The sequence below is a fragment of the Choloepus didactylus genome, chromosome 17 (genome assembly GCF_015220235.1).
Source record: "Choloepus didactylus isolate mChoDid1 chromosome 17, mChoDid1.pri, whole genome shotgun sequence".
Taxonomy (NCBI): domain Eukaryota; kingdom Metazoa; phylum Chordata; class Mammalia; order Pilosa; family Megalonychidae; genus Choloepus; species Choloepus didactylus.
Genome location: NC_051323.1, coordinates 43,680,166 through 43,701,939, shown reverse-complemented (window position 1 = coordinate 43,701,939; position 21,774 = coordinate 43,680,166). Strand labels below are relative to the sequence as shown.

The following is a 21,774-nucleotide window of genomic DNA, read 5'->3' as shown; positions in this document are numbered from 1 at the left end:
TTTCCAATTTGGATGCCTTTTATTTCTTTGTCTTGCCGGATTGCCCTGGCTAGCACTTCCAGCACAATGTTGAATAACAGTGGTAACAGCGGGCATCCTTGCCTTGTTCCTGATCTTAGAGGGAAGGCTTTCAGTCTCTCACCATTGAGTGCTATGCTGGCTGTGGGTTTTTCATATATGCTCTTTATCATATTGAGGAAGTTTCCTTCAATTCCTACCTTTTGAAGTGTTGTTATCAAAAAGGGATGTTGGATTTTGTCAAATGCTTTTTCAGCATCTATTGAGATGATCATTTGATTTTTCCCTTTTGACTTGTTAATGTGTTGTAATACATTGATTGATTTTCTTATGTTGAACCATCCTTGCATGCCTGGAATGAAGCCCACTTGGTCATGGTGTATGATTTTTTTATTGTGTCTTTGAATTCGATTTGCAAGTATTTTGTTGAGGATTTTTGCGTCTATATTCATTAGGGAGATTGGCCGGTAGTTTTCCTTTTTTGTAGCATCTTTGCCTGGTTTTGGTATTAGATTGATGTTAGTTTCATAAAATGAGTTGGGTAGTGTTCCATTTTCTTCAATGTTTTGAAAGAGTTTGAGTAAGATTGGTGTCAGTTCTTTCTGGAAAGTTTGGTAGAATTCCCCTGTGAAGCTATCTGGCCCTGGGCATTTATTTGTGGGAAGATTTTTGATGACTGATTGGATCTCTTTGCTTGTGAGGGGTTGATTGAGGTCTTCTATTTCTTCTCTGGTCAGTCTAAGTTGTTCATATGTTTGCAGGAAATTGTCCATTTCCTCTACATTATCCAGTTTGTTGCCATACAGTTGTTCATAGTATCCTGTTATAATCTTTTTAATTTCTTCAGGATCTGCAGTTATGTCACCTTTTTCATTCATTATTTTGTTTATATGGGTCTTCTCTCGTTTTGATTTTGTCAGTCTATCAAGAGGCTTGTCAATCTTGTTGATCTTCTCAAAGAACCAACTTTTGGTGATATTTATCCTCTCTATTGTTTTTTTGTTCTCTATGTCATTTATTTCTGCTTTAATCCTTGTTATTTCTTTTCTTCTACTTAGTTTAGGATTGGTTTGCTGTTCATTTTCTAGCTTCTTCAGTTGATCCATTAGTTCTTTGATTTTGGCTCTTTCTTCCTTTTTAATATATGCGTTTAGTGCTATAAATTTCCCCCTCAGTACTGCTTTTGCTGCATCCCATAGGTTTTGGTATGTTGTGTTCTCATTTTCATTCGTCTCTATATATTTAGCAATTTCTCTTGCTATTTCTTCTTTAACCCACTGATTGTTTAGGAGTGTGTTGTTTAACCTCCAGGTATTTGTGAATTTTCTAAGTCTCTGATGGTTATTGACTTCTAATTGTATTCCATTGTGGTCAGAGAATGTGCTTTGAATAATTTCAATCTTTTTAAATTTATTGAGGCTTGTTTTATGTCCCAGCATATGATCTATTCTGGAGAAAGTTCCGTGAGCACTAGAAAAGTATGTGTATCCTGGTGATTTGGGATGTAATGTCCTGTAGATGTCTGTTAAATCTAATTCATTTATCAGATTGTTTAGGTTTTCAATTTCCTTATTGGTCTTCTGTCTGGTTGATCTATCTATAGGAGAGAGTGATGTGTTGAAGTCTCCCACAATTATTGTGGAAACATCAATTGCTTCCTTTAGTTTTGCCAGTGTTTCTCTCATGTATTTTGTGGCACCTTGATTGGGTGCATAGACATTTATGATTGTTATTTCTTCTTGTTGAATTGCCCCTTTTATTAGTATGTAGTGGCCTTCTTTGTCTCTCAAAACATCCCTGCATTTGAAGTCTATTTTATCTGAGATTAATATTGCTACACCTGTTTTCTTTTGGCTGTAGCTTGCATCAAATATTTTTTTCCATCCTTTCACTTTCAATTTCTTTGTGTCCCTGTGTCTAAGATGAGTCTCTTGTATGCAACATATTGATGGTTCATTTTTTTTGATCCATTCTGCGAATCTATATCTTTTAATTGGGGAGTTTAATCCATTTACATTCAACGTTATAACCGTGAAGGCATTTCTTGAATCAGCCATCTTATCCTTTGGTTTATGTTTGTCATGTATATTTTCCCCTCTCTCTATTAATATCCTTTATTGTACCCATACCGAATCTCTTTAGTACTGAACCTTTCTCCAAGTCTCTCTGTCCTGTCTTTGTTTCTCTGTCTGTAGGGCTCCCTTTAGTATCTCCAGTAGGGCAGGTCTCTTGTTAGCAAATTCTCTCAGCATTTGTTTGTCTGTGAAAAATTTAAGCTCTCCCTCAAATTTGAAGGAGAGCTTTGCTGGATAAAGTATTCTTGGCTGGAAATTTTTCTCACTCAGAATTTTAAATATATCGTGCCACTGCCTTCTTGCCTCCATGGTGGCTGCTGAGTAGTCACTACTTAGTCTTATGCTGTTTCCTTTGTATGTGGTGAATTGCTTTTCTCTTGCTGCTTTCAGAACTTGCTCCTTCTCTTCTGTGTTCGACAGTGTGATCAGAATATGTCTCGGAGTGGGTTTATTTGGATTTATTCTATTTGGAGTTCGCTGAGCATTTATGATTTGTGTATTTACGTTGTTTAGAAGATTTGGGAAGTTTTCCCAACAATTTCTTTGAATACTCTTCCTAGACCTTTAGTCTTTTCTTCCCCTTCTGGAACACCAATGAATCTTATATTCAGACGTTTTATATTATCTGTCATATCCCTGAGTTCCACTTCGATTTTTTCAATTTTTTTCCCCATTCTTCCTTTTATGCTTTCATTTTCCATTCTGTCATCTTCCAGGTCACTGATTCGTTGTTCAGCTTCCTCTAGTCTTGTACTATGAGTGTCCAGAATCTTTTTAATTTGGTAAACAGTTTCTTTAATTTCCATAAGATCATCTGTTTTTTTATTTAGTCTTGCAATGTCTTCTTTATGCTCTTCTAGGGTCTTCTTGATATCCTTTGTATCCCATACTATGGTCTCATTGTTCATCTTTAATTCTTTGAGTAGCTGCTCTATGTGCTGTGTCTCTTCTGATCTTTTGATTTGGGTGCTTGGGCTTGGGTTATCCATATCGTCTGTTTTTTTTCATATGCTTTATAATTTTCTGTTGTTTTTGGCCTCTTGGCATTTGCTGAACTTGATAGGATTCTTTTAGGATTTGTAGACCAATTGAAGTCCTTATCTCTAATTTATGAGATCTACAGCTTTGTGGAGTACACTTTCTCTAACTAACCAGCAGATGGCGTCCATGAGCCACCTGTTCTCCACAAGCCAGTTCTCCCCTGCTTTGCCTTTTTGGTGAGTGGGGGAGTGAGTCTTGTGGGGTCCAATTGGTGTACCAAGCTTGCGTGTGTAGTTGGTGTTGCCCGCCCTGTATATGGGACGTGTTTCTGGGCAGTCAGGGAAGGGGGGTGGCTCTAACAATGAAATCTCCTTGGTGATCCTGGAGTTTTAAAGCTGCTGCAATAGTCTAATCCTTCAGTTCAGTCCTGCCACAGTTTGTCTCTGCCACTGACCCACAAGTCCTTGGTATTGGCGTATGGCTCCTGAGACTTGTGAGTGGGTCCCTCTTCCAGGCCGTGCACCCCCTGGTCCTCTGTTGAGGGATGACTGTGCTATGTCACTGGTGAGTGCTGTCCCCCCAGGGCGGTTCCGGGCTGCTGGGCTGTGTAGGGAGGGTCCCAGTCTGTTGAAATGATGGCTGAATGGGGCTTTGTTAATTCACACTGCTCCACCTTCCCAACTCTGGGACAATCAACTGAGGTTGCAGGGAAGGCTAATGTCCACGCCGAGTTTTGTGGTGTGTGCCTGTTATTTGAAGCACTTCTGTCACACTGGGTTGTCTGGGGCAGCTCTGGGCTATGGGGCTGGCGATGGGCAGGAGTGTTTCCTGTCCACCAGGATGATGGCTGTGAGCGGACACCCCCCTTTTCTTGGGAAGTTGTGGTGTTTAGTGAATTTTCTCAGCCACTGGATTATTGCCTTTTGTCTTAGAGCTCTCTTAGTTCTGCTCTTGTCTTGACCTGCCCAAATTGCAAGTCTTTGAAGCTTTCTGTATTGGGCTTCTTAGAGTAATTATTTTAGAAAAAGAAAAAAAGATTAAAAAAAAAAAAAAAAAAGGGCCCTCCTCAGAGATCTAATGGGTTATTGAAATGCTGAGAGACAAAGCAATTAGGGCCATTAAGGAAAGGTCCACAGGGAAGAGAGATAAGCTTTTCTTCGGGATTTGCATATGACCCTCAGGGCCTGAGCTCTGCCCTTCCCCTTTCTATGTTCACCAGAACTCCAAAAATCCTCCGCTTTAATTTTGGAGTTTTTCTTGCTGTTTTTTTTCTATGCCTGTCTCCTCTCTGTTGGGCTGGCTGCTCTCTGATTCTCTGGTGTCTGGTCTCAGTCTGTCTATGGTTGGAGTTTGGATCAGTAGAATGAGTTTCCGATAAGGTCTGCCACTGCAGTTCTCCCTTCTCCTTCCCGGAGCTGACAGCCCCTCCTCCCACGGGACTGAGCCTGGCAGGGAGGGGCGCGGGTCCCCTGGCCACAAAAACTTACAGATTTCGCTGATCTCAGCAGTTCCACGTTTTCATGAGTGTTGCATGAAGTATGCCCAAAGTCAGATTGCTCTGTGGTGTCCAGTCCATGCAGTTCCTGGCTTTCTACCTACTTTCCTGGAGGAGTAACTAAAACATACAGCTCACCAGTCCGCCATCTTGCCCCACCTCCCATAGATTCTTAATAGCTATAATAACACAGCCACGAGGGTACTAGGAACAAGAAGTTTTTTCTTGAAGCATCTTAGAAAAGGTCCAAGAGAGGTTATTTTGAATGGCATGTCTCTGTATTTCTCTTTCTCTACATTTTAGCCACATTGCTAGATGTAATGATATTGAAATCATAATCCAAAATAGCTAATACATTGGCTTTGTAATGTATTTTAAATTCCTGTATACATTTAGATACTTCTGATATTTTAGTAATTCATGGTATAATGCATTCTAACTTCAGGACGTTGCTTATCCTGTATCTTCAACTATTAAACCACAAAAAGGCAAAAAGGGACTCCTAAGTAGCTGTGGGGAAAAAAAAAAATCACAAAGTCTATGCATTAAATTCATGCACTTTAAGACCAGCTCTTTTCCCTTATTCAGATCCTAGATACTGTTATGCTATATGAAATTTATTGGGCTTTCCAGTCAATAGTATATAATAAATCTACAGTTTCATTTACACAGTTTAGAAATGCAAAATGCTCTGAAAACCAAAAGTTTCTTTTTGACCCATTTAGTGACAAAACATGATCTGAACTGATAGGAAGCTGTCGATGGTCTTTATTTACCCCTTTTAGTGTGAATATACATTTAGATGCAGAGATTAATTAATGTATCTGATAATGGGAAACTGCCTCAAACCTCCTTAGAGGTATAACTTATATAGGTATTGTGTTACCAGCTAAAATGCAAAATATTCTAAATTCTGAAATTATGTCTGTCCCCAAGGATTTTAGATAAGGGATCTTAGACCTGTGTAATCAAGTACACTGGCTACAGTACAAGTGAGGATAGGATATATAGAGCTAAGAATCTAACATTCAAGCACAGCAATGTGAAGCCTTTTAAATTGGAGCTGTGCCTCTCAAACTTGTATAACGAAAAAAATTATAGTTGTCATCTTGAGAAGCAACAACTTTGGTCTACTGAAGTAGTGTTCTTCATAAATGTTTCTGACTTTCGTGTTTGAAAATGGTAAAATACGTTTTTTAGACTTTTACTAAAGTGAAAGCACAGAATGAAAATTTGCAAAACCCATGGCCCTATAACGTATCCATGGGACACTAATATAATGGCAAATAGCCTTATATTTGCCATCCCTACACATATTATTCTTTAGCAATTTTGTGTTTATAATGATGAATCTGAATCATAATTAAGGGGTTAAAATATGTTTCTTTTATTTAAGGAATATGATTTTTTAACGGAATGGGAAAAGGCGCACCCTCTTTTAAACAATATAAATAGAGTTTTTGTTATCCACTTTCAGAACATTGCCCTCTACCTACTTCCAGCTGGGAATCACGGTCATAATGTGCCACTCTTATTGGATAAGAATATGCCAATTTGCTCAAGTAGTTCTGGGCAAAAAAAAAGAGTTAAGAACCAATACTCCAAAATACAAGATAATGTACTTTAGAGATATTGCCATCACACACAAATTTAAATGTCCATTTCCAGCAGCACGGTGAACTAAGTACCCAGACCAGCCTTACTGTTGAAAACAACATAAAATTCCAATGAAATAAAATCTTAAATGCATCAATAACTGACACAAAAATAAAGAATACTTAGGCCAAGCACTAATTGGAACCCAGTGAGGAAACTGGAGTACTGAAACTGGCTGTTGCCTTGTGGGTGTTAGCCAGATCAGGTAAGCTTCCATTTTCATGGCTTTGTGGGGCTCAGGGCAAGGGTCCGAAAGCAAAGCCCAGGCCCAGACTTGGTGAGACATCTAGCAGGAAATAGTCTTTCCCATTAATCTGGATCCCCGTGGGACTATGCCTTCTAGACATTAGAGTGATCTAGAAAATCTTTTCCGTCATGTCCCCAGGGACCACAAAGAAAATTACCTTTCTAGAATATTGCTGCTAAAGGGGGAAATAAAACCTCACTGAAAATTTGTTACCACAAACCACCTTTCATACTGCTTTGTATCTGAATTCACATTATAAACCTTAAGCTAAGAATTTAAAATGGTCCTTGACTGTTAGTATCCTCAGGGTCCTGACAGAAGCAAACACAAATCATCTCTGAATAGACCTAATTTCATTCCAAATCTCTTGGTAGAGTTTCATTGAAAATAAATGACATGATAAAAATTGCACATCATCCAAGAAGGGCACAGTGTAAGAAAATCAGACCTGCAAATAGTTCCCATTTTGGAATTATCAGAAGTAAAATATAAGTACATTAATATGTTCAATGAGAAACTTAAAATCAAAGAAAAGGATGGACATTTTGAAAAAGAATCAGAAGTTCTAGAAATGAAAATACACAGTAATTGAAACTAAAATTCAGTGGATAGGTATAAAAGCAAATAGACCCATTAAAAACTGATAGAATGAAAGATAAATATGAAGAAATTAATCCAAAATACAGCCCAGAGCTGCAAAGAAATGGAAAATAAAATAGAGGTTAATAAAGAATAAAATTATAAGAGAAAAGACAAATTACTTTTAAAGGAATTTCAGGTTTCAGTAACAATAATGGAAGTTAGAAGACCATGAAATGATATACCAAGAGAAAATAATGGTCAATATAGAATTCTGCAGCTCAAAAAAAATATCTTTCAAGGACAAGGGCAAAATAATGACAAGCTTAGAAAAATAAAATTGGAAAGTTCACTGTTATTGAAGGAAATTTTTAATTATATAGAAAAGAAAATGGTCATAGAAAGTCTGAGATTCAAGAAGTAATGATGATCAAAGAGAGTATTAAGTATGTGAGTAAATTAATAAGTTGACAGTATAAACAATAATAGTGCTTTATAGGGGTTAAAAAGGAAAGCTAGAACTAAAATACTGATAGATATTTTATAAACCGGAAGGATGTTAATGGAGGTAAGGTTCAAAGATCTTTTTAAAATTGTTCCAGAGAAAAATAAAGATAACTTTGACTTCTGATAAGTATGCATGGTAAAATTTCTATGATAACAGAAGAAATAAACATATAACTTTCAAACTATTAGATGAAAAAAAAAAATGGAATAAGAAGATAGCCCCAGAGAAGGTTAAAAAAAGAACAGAGCAAAACACCAAATAAGATGATAAAAATAAATCCAAATATATATAGGCCTTATTTTTTTTAAGATCAGTTATATGGAGTTTAGGACATAAACTACAAGGAAACAAAGGTTGAAAGTAAAATGATGGAAAAAGATCTATCAGGCAAATATTAATGGAAAGAAAGTTGGTATATTATTTGAAATAGACTTCAAGACAAATAGAAGTACTAGAGATAAAAAGAATTGTTACATAATGGTAAATGGTTCATTTTGCCAGAAAAATGTAAGAATTTTTAATTTGTATGCAACCCAATATCCATAACCATAAAGCAAAAATTAGCAGAACTACAAGGAGAAATTGATAAATAGGAGACAAAATTTGGGAGGAATATAGAAAATTTAAACAATAGTTAACAAGTTTGATCTATGGACATATATATAATATTTCATCTGATCAGTATTGAAACATCAGCTGAATCATTATGAAAATCAGCCACATACTGAACCATTAAATTAATCTCAACAGATTTCAAAGGATTGGTAGCCTATGGACTACATACGCTATCAATTCAGTTAAAATCAGTAACAAAAAAATTTTTTTAGAAAAATCTTGTATATGGAAATTAGAAACTCTCTTTTAGATAACTCATGGATGAAAGAAGAAATGATAATGGTGACTGGCTTACTCTTAGTCTGGGAGGAGATATTACCTCATCTCTCAAGTTGGCTTGCTACAAATACAACTCCAAGAAATGGCCCAGGTAAAAGGCCTTGCATTCTTAGTGTCCCCAGCAAAAATGTGCTAGAATGCTAAAGTCCAACAGTGGACTGCTTCTCTCAGCAGGAAGGATGGAATTTTTAATAAATTGGGTGCTGTAACAATTTGTGTTTCCATATGTAAAAAATGAAATTGGGTCAAAAATGCATACATACATTCATTTATTTTGGTAAACGAGGACTTAAATATCAAAGGTAAAAATTATAAAACTTTTAGAAGATAATATAGGATAAAAATATGGCTTTGGGGTGGGAAAGGAGTTCTTAAATGAGACACAAAACTGCAGGCCTTTAAGGAAAGTGTTAATAAATTCCATTACATTAAAATTAAGAACTTTTTCATTAAAAGACAACTAATAGAGACTAAAAAGATAAACCATCTACTGGAGAAGATAATATGGGATAAAAATATGGCTTTGGAGTGGGGAAGGAGTTCTTAAATGAGACACAAAACTGCAGGCCTTTAAGGAAAGTGCTAATAAATTCCATTACATTAAAATTAAGAATTTTTTCATTAAAAGACAACTAATAGAGACTATAAAAATAAACCTTCTACTGGAGAAAGATATTTGCATCACATCTAAGGATTAGAATCCAAATAATACAAGCCATTGGGAAGAAGACAACCCTGTAGAAAAAATGGGCAGAAGACTTCAACTGACACTTCATAGAAGTGGAAACCTAAATGGCAAAAAAAAAAAAAAAAAGCCATTCAACTCTTACAAATCTGGGAAATGCAAATTAAAACCATAAGGAGATATAATTTCATCAGACTGGCAAAAAGAAAAGAGTTCTTGGCAATGATATGGGGCAATCAGAATATATATACACTCCTGTTAAGCGTATAAATGGGTTCAGCCATTTTGGAAAGCAGTTTGTCATCAAAGTTGAAGATAAGAATACTCTGTGAACATAAAATTTTGCCCCTACATATATTCTACTCTTAGACCTATTTTGGCTCTTGTCTTCCTGGAAATACGAACAAGAACGTTTGTAACAATAATCCTTGTAATAGCCCCAAACACGAACAACTAAAATGGCCTTTAAGAGGTTAATAATTGTGGTATATTCATAAAGTAGAATATTAATTATCTGTAAAAATGAATGAATTACTGCTCAATGTTAATGAATTTGGTGGGGAGAAAAGTCCCAGAACAGTCAGTATGATTCAATTTTATATCATGTTTAAAAAGCTGAAAAGCTAAATATTTAGGGATCCTAACACATATGCTAAAACTATAAAGAAAAGTTTTGTGTATTTACTCAGTTTAATGCAATCAATTAAAAAATAGAAAAATAAAGTAACTAAAGTTTTTAAAACTTTAATGATTAAAACTAAAGTTTTATGTTTAGAAGGTTCTTTTGGGCAAAAGGCTGTCAAAGCCTCTAATTCCCTATAAGGCTGTGTGAGAAACAAGCACTGTTCCTAAAAGGAATAAACACTCACCCAATTGTGGAGAAGAAAAGAATTTATTCATGGTCTTGCAAGAACAGGCACCCAACCAAAATGGGGGGTTGACGCTCAGAACAATAGACCCAGTAGTATTTATTCCCTAAGCCTAACCACAAGTCCCTCCCCTGTTTCTCCAGTGGCTGGATACTGCAGAGGTTACATTCTATTCCACAATTCTAACTAGCCCACCCAAATTGGAAACATTTGAAAAAAAAGTCTCCTGGGCAAACTTGAAACATTTGAAGCAAGTCTCCACCCCTCTTTCCTTTGTTCTTTAACTGCAGAGCCCTTTGAGGTAGTTTGGTTAACAATTTATGGAGCTATTTTAGGAAACACTACCCTCCCACACCTTGCAAAGACAGTGGGCAGATAAACAGGAGGAATGGCCAGGGATTATAGCTTGGCTTCTTGACCCTCTGCCATTCCCCTTAGCTGCCCCCACCCTGTGTGAAAGCTAAACTTAAATCTAATTCTCACAGCTGCGCATTAGGCTTTAGATGATATTGAAAATTCTGTGGCTTAATCTCCTTTCTCTATTTAGTCTCTGTCCAGCGTTTCCTCTCATACGATTGTTAATACCAACCTAAGCAAAAATCCTCTCTTCTGACATTTTGGGAATTTCAGTATGAAATTTTATTTTTCTTGTTCTAGAGTGGAATTTCACTGTAGTATAGAACATAATATGCACATGTTCAGAACTTAGACACTTTGGGGAGATACATGAGCTGCACAGCTGTGAAAAATGGTGCGTTTTAATTCTGAGTCCTCTTCTCAAAATAACATGACAGGTTACAAAGCAGAGCTCTAGATAGTGGTTCCAGAGTGATTTTTTTGCACTCTCCACTTTTAAAATTCTTGCGAGAAGAAATTCTCTTCCTTTCTGAAATGTAGAAGATTTGGAGTTTTAACACAAATGTGTACTTTTGCTAAATTGCCGAGTATATTTATCTACTTGTTTTGTAGAAATGTCTTGGTTTTAGACATTAGTTTATTTGTGGATGTATTAATCACTTGGATTACAGTAGTTACACTCCTAAAAAATTGGTACATTTTTTATTTCCCACACATATTCCCTTGGCCATAAATGCTTACTTTGAATGACATTATTTTATGCAATAATTACATATGGTTTGTTGAAGTATTGTTCTTGTAAGATTAGTAGAAAGAAGTGTTACATCACTAGCCCAGATTTCCTTTTATTTCTTTATTCATTTTGCTTCATGAAGCAAACTGTTGTGCTTGTTATTCATGCTCTTCTACTACATGGTTTAAGTTCATTTTAAGAAGTGGTTTCCCAAAAAAACTAGAAATTTCAAAATATGTAAAACTTGAAAAGTTTTCTTGATTTTAGTGTGAGTTTTCTATTGTAATATTACAGATTATATATTTCTGAAAATGCTAAAATTTTGCACAGCTGATGGATGACTTCACCCAAAATGTATGCAGCTTTGTAACCAGTACACTAACAAAAACAAATCCTAATAAATATAGTAGAAAATTTTAAAAGACATACTAAATTTCTTATAAATAAAGGAATACTAGAGTCAGTTTAGGGGAAAAAAAAAGAAATGAAACTAGCCTAATAGAAGGATGTACAAGGAAGGGTTGAAGCAGCAGTGTGAGGGAAGCAAGAGTAAAAAGCACATTAAACACTTCTAAGAAAGACATGTGGCCAAACTGAACCAAGAGGAAGGACATGAACTGAATGAAAATTGTATACAGAGCTGTATTTTCAGCAGCTTGCTACTTTCCACTGTTGACCTATTTTGGGTTCAGCTGTTGTTACTTAGTAATGCACAAACAATAATAGGCTGGGAAAAATCATGTACAAATCAGTATGATTTCCATCTTATGCTAAAATCACTCCCGTCTCTCAGTGAGCTAATTCGTGTTGTGGAAGAGTTTTATAACAGAACAGGCTGTACTATGAATTCAAGCGGTGGCTTCTATTCTTGACTTGAGCCCTTTGAATAAGTCCATGACCTTTTTGTAATTTGATTTTTTGTGTGAAATGGAAATACTGCATCTAAAAATAATCTACCACAATGTTTTTCCCCTCAAGATTATTTTAAATTTTAAATTTTAATCTATAAAAATAAGAGACACATGAAAGAAAAACTAGAAAATAGGAAAACAAAGAAAAATTGCCAATTTGCTAATAAAACCATTCAAGGCTTTTTTTGTGTGTAAGTTTTCTACTTTTCCCCAGATGTTTTTATAAGCTTTTTTGTTTATTTCAGTCTTCAAGATAATCAGTTTTAATAGCTATAAATATTAGATTGAAAGATGTGCTTTAGTTCATTTAACCATTTTTCTGTTATTGGATATTTGGGTTGTTTATAGTTTTCCACTATCTTTAATAATTCTTGGATGAACATCTGTGTGTGTGTGTGTGTGTGTAAAAGAGCGAGATCTTTTTCCATGCATAGGATTATTTTCATCAAAGTGATTCATAAGTGAAAATACTGGGTCAAAAAATATGAAAATTTTAATGATTCCTGATGCATATTACCAGTTAGCTTTCTAAAATGGTTCTTGGTCCTTGTCCAAAATTGTATATTTGATATTTTTTAAAAACGTTGCTAATTTGCTGAAAAATGAGTATCATTTCTATTGCTAATATTTGTGCTCATTGCATACTGAACACTATGCTAAGTTATTGCCATCTTTAATATCACACTTATTTTGCTTTGCATTTCTTTGATCATTGGTGATGTTTTTTCCTAATATTTTTTTATAATCTGTGAGAAAAGATCATTTGCTTCTTTATCCATTGTGGTGGTCTTAGTGTTCTAAAGTTTAGTGTCTAAAGTTTTCTAAAAAGATATTATAGAAATAGCTTTTTTTTCTCCTTGAAAATACAGTGGCAATTCAAATTTTACTAAGGGAATGTCAATCCTAAATTTGGCATATTTGCTTCCATAATATTGGTTTATATCTGAAAGTAATAAATATATTCTAAACTTGTAATTTAGAGAAATAACATAGATTTGCTATCATTTATGATATGTTTCTGGTGAGAATATTTAGTCAGTATTTATTAAGACTTGACTTTTGATTATCTGTTACATTAATACAACTCGTGCTTCTGTTTTTGTTTTTTTTTTTTAAACAAAATGGTAAAATGAATAAATAAGTTGATCAGTTACATCTGACAAGATGTCAGCTCTGAAATATATTGTGTGTACATATATCTGTGGGTGTATATGTGGTTTTGGCAGTAGATTGAAAAAGAAACCAAATCTGTTATAGTTTGACCTTTTTTTAATTTTTTACAATGTCTTAGGTGTTTCATGTCATAGATACAGGTGTAAGTGACTGGGTAGGGAGAGAATAGTGTTAAGATTTAAAATGGATGATCAAATTCAGATCATTGGTTACCCATAGGTGATATGAGTTGAATCCTGGCTTTTCCACTTACTAGCCAGATAACCTTTAAAAGGCTACTTAACCCTTCTGAATAATTTTCCTCATCTATAAAAGTAGGTTAATAACAGTGCCTACTTTTTATGGGGTTTAATTTATGGTTAATTGAGATTTAGAGTGTGATATGTTGAGCATAATGACTGGCTCAAAAAATTTTTACTTAATAATTGAGTGCTTTGAGACTATATCTAGTAGTAAGTTTTTAGAACCCTCGATTTATTGTTCTACATTTAAAATGGACTCGTTTTCATAATTCTGGGAGTGTGTTGCCAGCTATCTTCTAAGTACAATAAAACACTGGAGGTACTTTTCTTATTTCAGTTATAAAAGCAAAAGTAGATTGAATAGGATGATGGAAGACATGGAAGGTTTTTCACTCAATTCAGAAATTTTGAGGTATCTTTATGAACCATTGAAAATGAATTAAGTAGCACACTCTGGTCATTCTATCATGACTTTTTTTTTTAAGTGAAAAAAATTTTTTAAGTGAAATGTGTTTAAAAAGCAAAACAAAAGTCATTTGATACAATGAAAATAAAAGATTAACCTAGAAACAGCTTTTTTCCCCCTTTCTTGAAAATAGTGACAGTTCAAACCCTACCAAAAGAACGTCGGCCTTTCAATGTCAATATTTGATGATCCAGAACAGAGTTAAAAATACTAGAATATACAGAAGAAGTAATAAATATATATTAGATTAATTTTGCTGAGAATGAACATAGTGAATAAGAAATGTTACCACTTTTTAATATGATATACTATAAAAATTTTAGAAATTGTTTATCCCTTTTTGTAGTAAATATTTCATATTTGAGGGAAAAGCTTATTTGGAGTTATTGTTTAAGCAGTATTTCAAAGTTGGGTATCTTCAGGATTGAGTCATGTGTGATAATACAGTAAAATCATAGATTCTTAAGATTATAAAGTCTTATAAATCACATAAATGGTCTTTTTAGTTTTAATGATAATCATTACTTATTTAAGGGGTTTTGGTGGACTAGGTACTTAACCAAATATTTAAAATTTGTCATTTAATTTTGTTAATATCTCCCATGCATATGATACTGTAATACTGTACTTTATTTACAACCATTTCAACTAATATGAAATAAGTCCTGATCCTTGTATTATAACTGTTAGTGTCTTTTTTAAAATATAATTTTATTGAGATATATTCACATAACATACAATCTTTCAAAGTGTACAATCAGTTGTTCATAGTATCATCATATAGTTGTACATTGTGGTGATGAATAGTGTCTTTGTTATATAGATATTTTGCTTAAGTATTATGTAGAATAATTGGTTGCAAAATTTCTCCTATTTGGAGATACTTAAATATGTATTTTCTTTTTCTCAGTAAGAATCTTAAGAATTACACTGATTGATAATTGTTTTCTTTATTGCAGAATTGTAAGAGTAAATGGGTCCAGTAATTGGAATGACTTCAGATAAGAGAGCTGAAACCCCAGGAGCTGAAAAAATTGCAGGATTAAGCCTGATTTACAAAATGGGAAGCTTGCCTGAAGCTGTTGATGCTGCTAGGCCAAAGGCCACTCTAGTGGACAGTGAGTCAGCAGATGATGAACTCACAAATTTGAACTGGCTTCATGAAAGTACTAATCTTCTAACAAACTTCAGCCTTGGAAGTGAGGGTCTTCCTATTGTATGTCCATTGTATGACATAGAGGGAGATGATGTGCCATCCTTTGAACCATCTTGCTACCAGAAACCAGAAAAAAAATCAGCAACTTCAAAGCCTCCTTACTCCTTTAGTCTTCTCATTTATATGGCTATTGAACACTCTCCAAATAAATGTTTACCTGTCAAAGAAATTTATAGCTGGATTCTGGACCGCTTCCCATATTTTGCTACTGCACCAACAGGCTGGAAGAATTCTGTTCGACATAATCTGTCCCTGAATAAATGTTTTCAGAAAGTGGAAAGAAGCCATGGAAAGGTCAGTGTTTATGAACATTGCTATATTTGGTAAGGTGGGGGAAACTACCATTTAGCCTTTAAAATATGGGGAAATCAAGGGAGTTAAAAATAGTCAAATTGTGTTACTTCAGCTTATGCTTAATTATGTTAATTCACCATTTGCTGCTTTTATTTGAGTTTTAAAATTTCTTAAATATTGGTATAAATCAAGCAGAATTATGTTCAGTTTACTATAGGTACATAAATTATTCTTTTTAACATCCTTAGTTTCCACAGATCCAAGGACATCTGAGAAAGAATATTTTTTACTCTTAATTTCTCTAGTGCTCCTATAATTGTATCAGTATATTTTTCGTATTCAGTCTGACAATCTGCTTTCTAATTAGAATGCAGACCATTTACATTAATGTAATTGACATGATTGTGTTTAAATCTTTCACCATGCTATTTGTTTTTTATTTGCTTTATCTCTTCTTTTTCCTTTTTTCTGCTTTCTCTGCCTTCTTTTGGGTTTTTTTTTTAATCATAGTTTTATTGTAGAATATAATACATACACATAAAAGTGATAACATTCCAAGTGCAATTTAACAAGTTGTTAGCAAATTTCAAACAATATTATGTTACAATTCCATAGTTTCAGCTATTTCCTTATTATGAAATATAACATATATACAAAAAGGTGTATCTTTCAAAGTATGATTTAATAAGTAGATATATAGGAAATTTCCAAAGTTATCATGAGTTTTATTAATCATAGTTTCAGTCATTTCCTTATTGTGAAATCTAACATATACACAAAAAGGTATAGCTTTCAAGGTACGATTTAACAAGTGGCTATAGAACAAACTTCAAAGGATGCTGTAGGTTACAGTTCCACCATTTCAGTTCTTTCCTTCTAGCAATTCTAATACCCTAGCAACTAAGAAAAAATTATATGAAGATTCAGTATTCATAATCCTTTGTTAAATTCCATCTTGTCTTTACTACCCCTTCCTCTACTTTAATCACTTTCCCATCCTACAGGGATGTCTAGGCAGTGACCACCCTAACCTGTTCATGTTGAAAAGGGTATCAACTTTGTGAGCAAAGGGGACACATCTATTTGATGTTCTTGAAGAGACTGTTGCCTCTGGATTTTGGGACTTAGCTGGCATAGAAGCAAGGGTTGAGTATTTTTTTAAGATTCAGTTTTATCTCTGCTGTTGGTTTATTAGGTATATCTCTTTGTTTTATTTTTGTTAGTGGTTGTTCTGTGGCTTTCAGAATGTCTTTAATTTATCACAGTCTGCCTTCAAATATTATTATACCATTTCACCTGTATTATAAGAACCATACAACTGTATACTTCCCCCTTTCCCTCCTTCCTTTCTGTTATCATTGTCATACATTTTATAAACCACATAATACATTATTATATTTGCTTAAAGCAGTGAATTTTATCTTTTAAATAAATTTTAAGAAGAAAATCTTTGTTTTCCCAGTGTTTACCATTTACTCCTTAGCCTCCTTCTCCTTGCCTTCTTTTGAAAACTTTTTCCCCTTCATTCATTATTTTTCCTCTGTTACTTTGATAATGTTATTGTCTCTCTTCTCTTTTAGTGGTTACTATGACTACTTTAATATGCAGATATAATAAAGAAATAGCATAATCATATTCATACCCTTTGTAGGAATAATACAAGGTCTGTAAAATGTTTTAATATTAGTCTCCCCACCACCACACACACTCTTTTATGCTTTTGTCAACCAAGATATTCTCTTTTTAACACTACAAATTACATTTTTCATTATTGTTTTTATATAGTCTCTCATCGTTTATATTTACTCTCATAGTTGTATCATTGTTTATCATTCCTTCTTGCACTTCAGACATTCCTTCCAGAATTATTGTTATGCATTTAGGATTTCCTTAGTGCATGTCTTTGGACAGTAGACATTCTCAGTTGTAGTTTGAAATTTAACCATATTTGCACTTGAAGGATAGTGGATATATACATTCCTAGACTCATTGCTTTTGAGAAATCACCTGTCTTTTTCTCTTAATAGTAATGTCTTTTCTTTCTGTCTTTTGACAATGCTGGAAATTTTTCAACCATTATTTCTTTGAATATTGCTTTTCCATTCTTTCTATTACTTAGAACTATGATTAGACTTTATTAAACTTTTTCACTGTATCCTCCATGTCTCTTAACCTTCTTTCATATTTTCCATCTTTTAATCTTTCTGGGCTGCATTCTATAGATTTTTTAAAATTCATCTTCTGTTTCACTGATTCTTTTCTCAGTTGCATCTAATCTATTGTTTAGCCTGATGATGATTTGTTAATGTCAGTTACCATATTTTTTATTTCTAGATATTCCCTTTGATTCTTTTTCAAATCTGCTTGATTTTTTATGCAATTTTATTGAATTATAGTCACACACCATATAATCCATCCAAAGCATACAATCAGTGGCTCATAGTATCATCATATAGTGTGCATTCATCACCACAGTCAATTTTAGAACATTTTCATTATTCCAAAAAAATAAAAATACAAAAGAACACCCAAAACATCCCATGCCCCTTATCCCCCCTATTATTTATTTATATATTTTTTGTCTTTATTTTATTACTCATTTGCCCATACAGTGGATAAAGGGAGTGTCAGTCACAAGATTTTCATAATCAAATGGTCACCCCATAAAAGCTATATACTTACACAGTCATCATCAAGAATCAAGGCTGCTGGGAGGAGGGGCAAGATGACAGCATAGAGAGATGTGGAAGTTTAGTTAGTCCCCTGGAGCAACTAATAAACAACCAGGAACAACTAGTAAATAATCTGAAACAACTGCTGGGGGACAACTGTGACTGCCCATCATGCAGCAACCTAGGTTGGGTGGAATGGCTGAGATCGCAGCATAGAATCTGTAAGTAAAAACTGCAGAACTGTGCCAGGAGCCCCCTCCCCCTACGGCAGGCTGAGCTGCAAGACCTCACTGTAGGAGAAAGCAGCATTCCTGGAGCCAACAAATTCAGCGCAGCTCCAACTGGGGTTTTAATTAACAAATGTGGACTGCTGAATACAAGCTACAAACATAGACAAACCCCTAACAAGCAGCTAAGTACCCTGAGGTCACTCCCAGTGGAGAGGAAGTAGGGCTGACGGACAGAAAAATAATTAATTATAAAAAGAAAAAAAATACAAAGACTTTTAGGGGCTGAACTTACAGAGCCAGAAGGTGCCTTTGCCCCAGGAAAGAGAGCCCAGAAGAACAGATGTTCTATCTGGCTGATGGGCGAAACTGGGGGGCCTATGGACTAGCTCTGAAAAGGGGCTTTCTTTCCCTTTTTCTCTCTCAACCTGAGTGGCTCAATGGAGAGCCTCAACCATTTTCAATTTGCAGCACTCTGACCCAGAGAGACAAAGGAGCAATTCAAATGCAGAAGATAACTCCCTAGGGGGTGTATCTTCCCTAAGAGGAGGGAGGTGGGGCCCAGCCCAAGTGTCTGCCCTCCCTTCAGAACTCAGACCCTAGGGCTTGGGGGAAAACAAGCAATCCAGAAACAACTTAACCTGAAAATTAAAGGGGCCACACCTCTTTACACCAGTGGGGAGTGACAGGCCAATAGGTGCCACCTGCTGGGCAGGTTAGGAAAAGCATGGTGGCTAGGGGCCTCACAGGAAAGTCTGTCAATCTTCTAAGACACACCCTCAGGGGAACCTGATACTGAATATTGCCCCCTTCTGAGACCTGAGCCCATTCTGGTCTGGGAAAATCTGATTGGGGTAATCAAGGAAAACAAATACCTAGACAACAGAAACCAAAATCACACTAGGAAAAACAAAGATATGGCCCAGTCAAAGGAACAAACTTACACTTCACCTGAGATACAGGAATTGAAGCAACTAATGCTAAATCAATTCAAAAAGTTTAGGGAAGATATGGAAAAAGAGATGAAGCATGTAAAGAAAACACTGGGTGAACATAAGGTAGAAATCAAAAGTTTGAGAAAACAACTGGCAGAATCTATGGAAATGAAAGGCACAACACAGATGAAAAATGCAATGGAAACATACAAAGCAGATATCAAGAGGCAGAAGAAAACATTCAGAAACTGGAGAACAAGACACCTGAAATTCTACACACAAAAGAAGAGATAGGAAAAGATTGGAAAAATACGAGCAATGGCTCAGGGAATTGAATGACAACATGAAGCACATGAATGCATGTGTCATGGGTGTCCCAGAAGGAGAAGAGAAGGGAAAAGGGGCAGGAAGCAATAATAGGGAAAAAAAATCAATGAAAATTTCTCATCTCTTATAAAAGACATAAAATTACAGATCCAAGAAGCACAGTATACCCCAACAGAATAGATCTGAATAGACCGATGCTAAGACACTTAATATTCAGATTATTCAATGTCGAAGGCAAAGAGAAAATCCTGAAAGCAGCAAGAGAAAAGTGATCCATCACATACAAAGAAAGCTTGATAAAACTATATGTGGATTTCTCAGCAGAAACCATGGAGGCAAGAAGGAAGTGGTGTGATATATTTAAGTTACTGAAAGAGAAAAACCACCAACCAAGGATCCTATATCTGACAAAACTGTCCTTCAAATATGAGAGAGAATTTAAAATATTCTCTGACAAACAGACAATGAGAGAGTTTGTGAACAAGATATCTGCTCTATAGGAAATACTAAAGGGAGCACTACAGACATGTAGGAAAAGTGAGGAGTGAGAGGTTTGGAACACAATTTTGGGTGATGGTAGCACAGCACTGTAAGTACACTGAACAAAGATGACCATGAGTATGGTTGAAAGAGGAAGGTTAAGAGCATGTGGGACACCAGAAGGAAAGAAGGAAAATAAAGACTGGAACTATATAACTTAGTGAAACAATTGTGATAAAATGTACAAATATGTTTTTACATAAGGGAGAAAAAATGAATGTCAGCCTTGCAAGGTATTAAAAATGGGGTGGTATTGAGGGAAAAAATACAGTCAATGCAAACTAGAGACTCTAGTTAATAGAAACATTGTTTTATGCTCCCTTTGATGAAACAAAGGCAATATACCAAAGCTAAATGCCTATAAAAGGGGGATATAAAGGAGGGGTATGGGACTCTTGGCATTGGTGATGTTGTGTGACTCTTTTATTGTACTTTATTTTAATTCTACCTTTTCTTTTGTTGCTTTTTAGCTGTTATTTTTTTTTTTCTTTATTTTTTCTTTTGTCTCTCTACTTTCTTTGACTCTTCCTCCTTCTTTGTGGAAGAAATGGAGATGTCCTTATATAGATAGTTGTGATGGTGGTGAATGCATAAATACATGATTATACAGGGAACCATTGATGGTTTATAGGATGGAATGGTGTGTGAACAAAACTATCTTAAAAAAAAACGGGTTGATGAAGAAAACTTGAGGGCACTATATTAAGTGAAATAAGTCAGACACAAAAGGACAAATACTGTATGGTCTCACTGATATGAATTATTAATTATAATATGTAAACTCATAGACATGAAATATAGGTTACCAGGATATAGAACGAGGCTAAAGAATGGGGAGTGGTTGTTTATTATGCGCAAAATGTTTAACTAGGTTGAACTTAAGTGTTTGGAAATGGACAGAGGTGACGATAGCATGTTATTGTGAGAATAGCTAACAGTGCTGAATGGTGTGTGAATGTGGTGTAAAGAGGAAGCTTAGAGTAATGTATGTCACCAGAAGGGAAGTTGGAGGTTAAAATATGGGAATGTATGAAACAGTGAATCTTGTGGTGGACAGTGTCTGTGATTAACTGTACAAATATTAGAAATCTCTTCCATGAACTAGAACAAATGTATGACACTATAACTAGAAGTTAATAATAGAAGGGTATATAGGGAAAAATATACCTGTTACAAACTATATACTACAGTTAGTAGTATTCTAACATTCTTTCATCAATAGTAACAAATGTAGTAAACCAATACTATGAGTCAATAATGGAGGGGGTGGTTAGGGGTATGGGAGGATTTGAGTTTTCTTTTTTGTTTTTATTTCTTTTCTGGAGTAATGAAAATGTTCTAAGAATTTGAAAAAAAAATTAATTGTGGTGATGGATGCACAGTTGTGTGATGGTACTTTGGGAAATTGATTGTGTACTTTGGATGATTATATGGTATGTGTACAATCTCAATAACATTGAATTTAAAAAGAAAAAAGAATCAAGCCTACTGGATTACAGTTCAGTAGTTTCAGGTATTTCCTTCTATCTATTCTAATACACTAGAAACTAAAAAGAAATATCTATATGTGATATATAAGAATGGCTTCCAGAATGACCTCTCAACTCTATTTGAAATCTCTTAGCCATTGAAACCTTAGTTTGTTACATTTCTTTTCCCCTTTTTGGTCAAGAA

At 34.8% G+C, this 21,774-nt stretch overlaps 1 protein-coding gene across 4 annotated transcripts in view; it reads left to right on the top strand.

The window, feature by feature from the left end:
• Positions 1-21,774, top strand: part of FOXN2 (forkhead box N2) — a 97,683-nt gene that overhangs the window by 26,038 nt on the left and 49,871 nt on the right. For 3 of the 4 annotated variants that reach the window (XM_037807032.1, XM_037807035.1, XM_037807034.1), the window contains exon 2: positions 14,849-15,399. In XM_037807032.1, coding sequence (XP_037662960.1) covers positions 14,863-15,399 — 537 coding nt within the window. In that variant the 5' untranslated portion in view covers positions 14,849-14,862. Of the gene's footprint in view, positions 1-8,521; positions 8,545-14,848; positions 15,400-21,774 lie in introns of those variants that run through there. The other variant, XM_037807036.1, reaches the window with a different exon arrangement.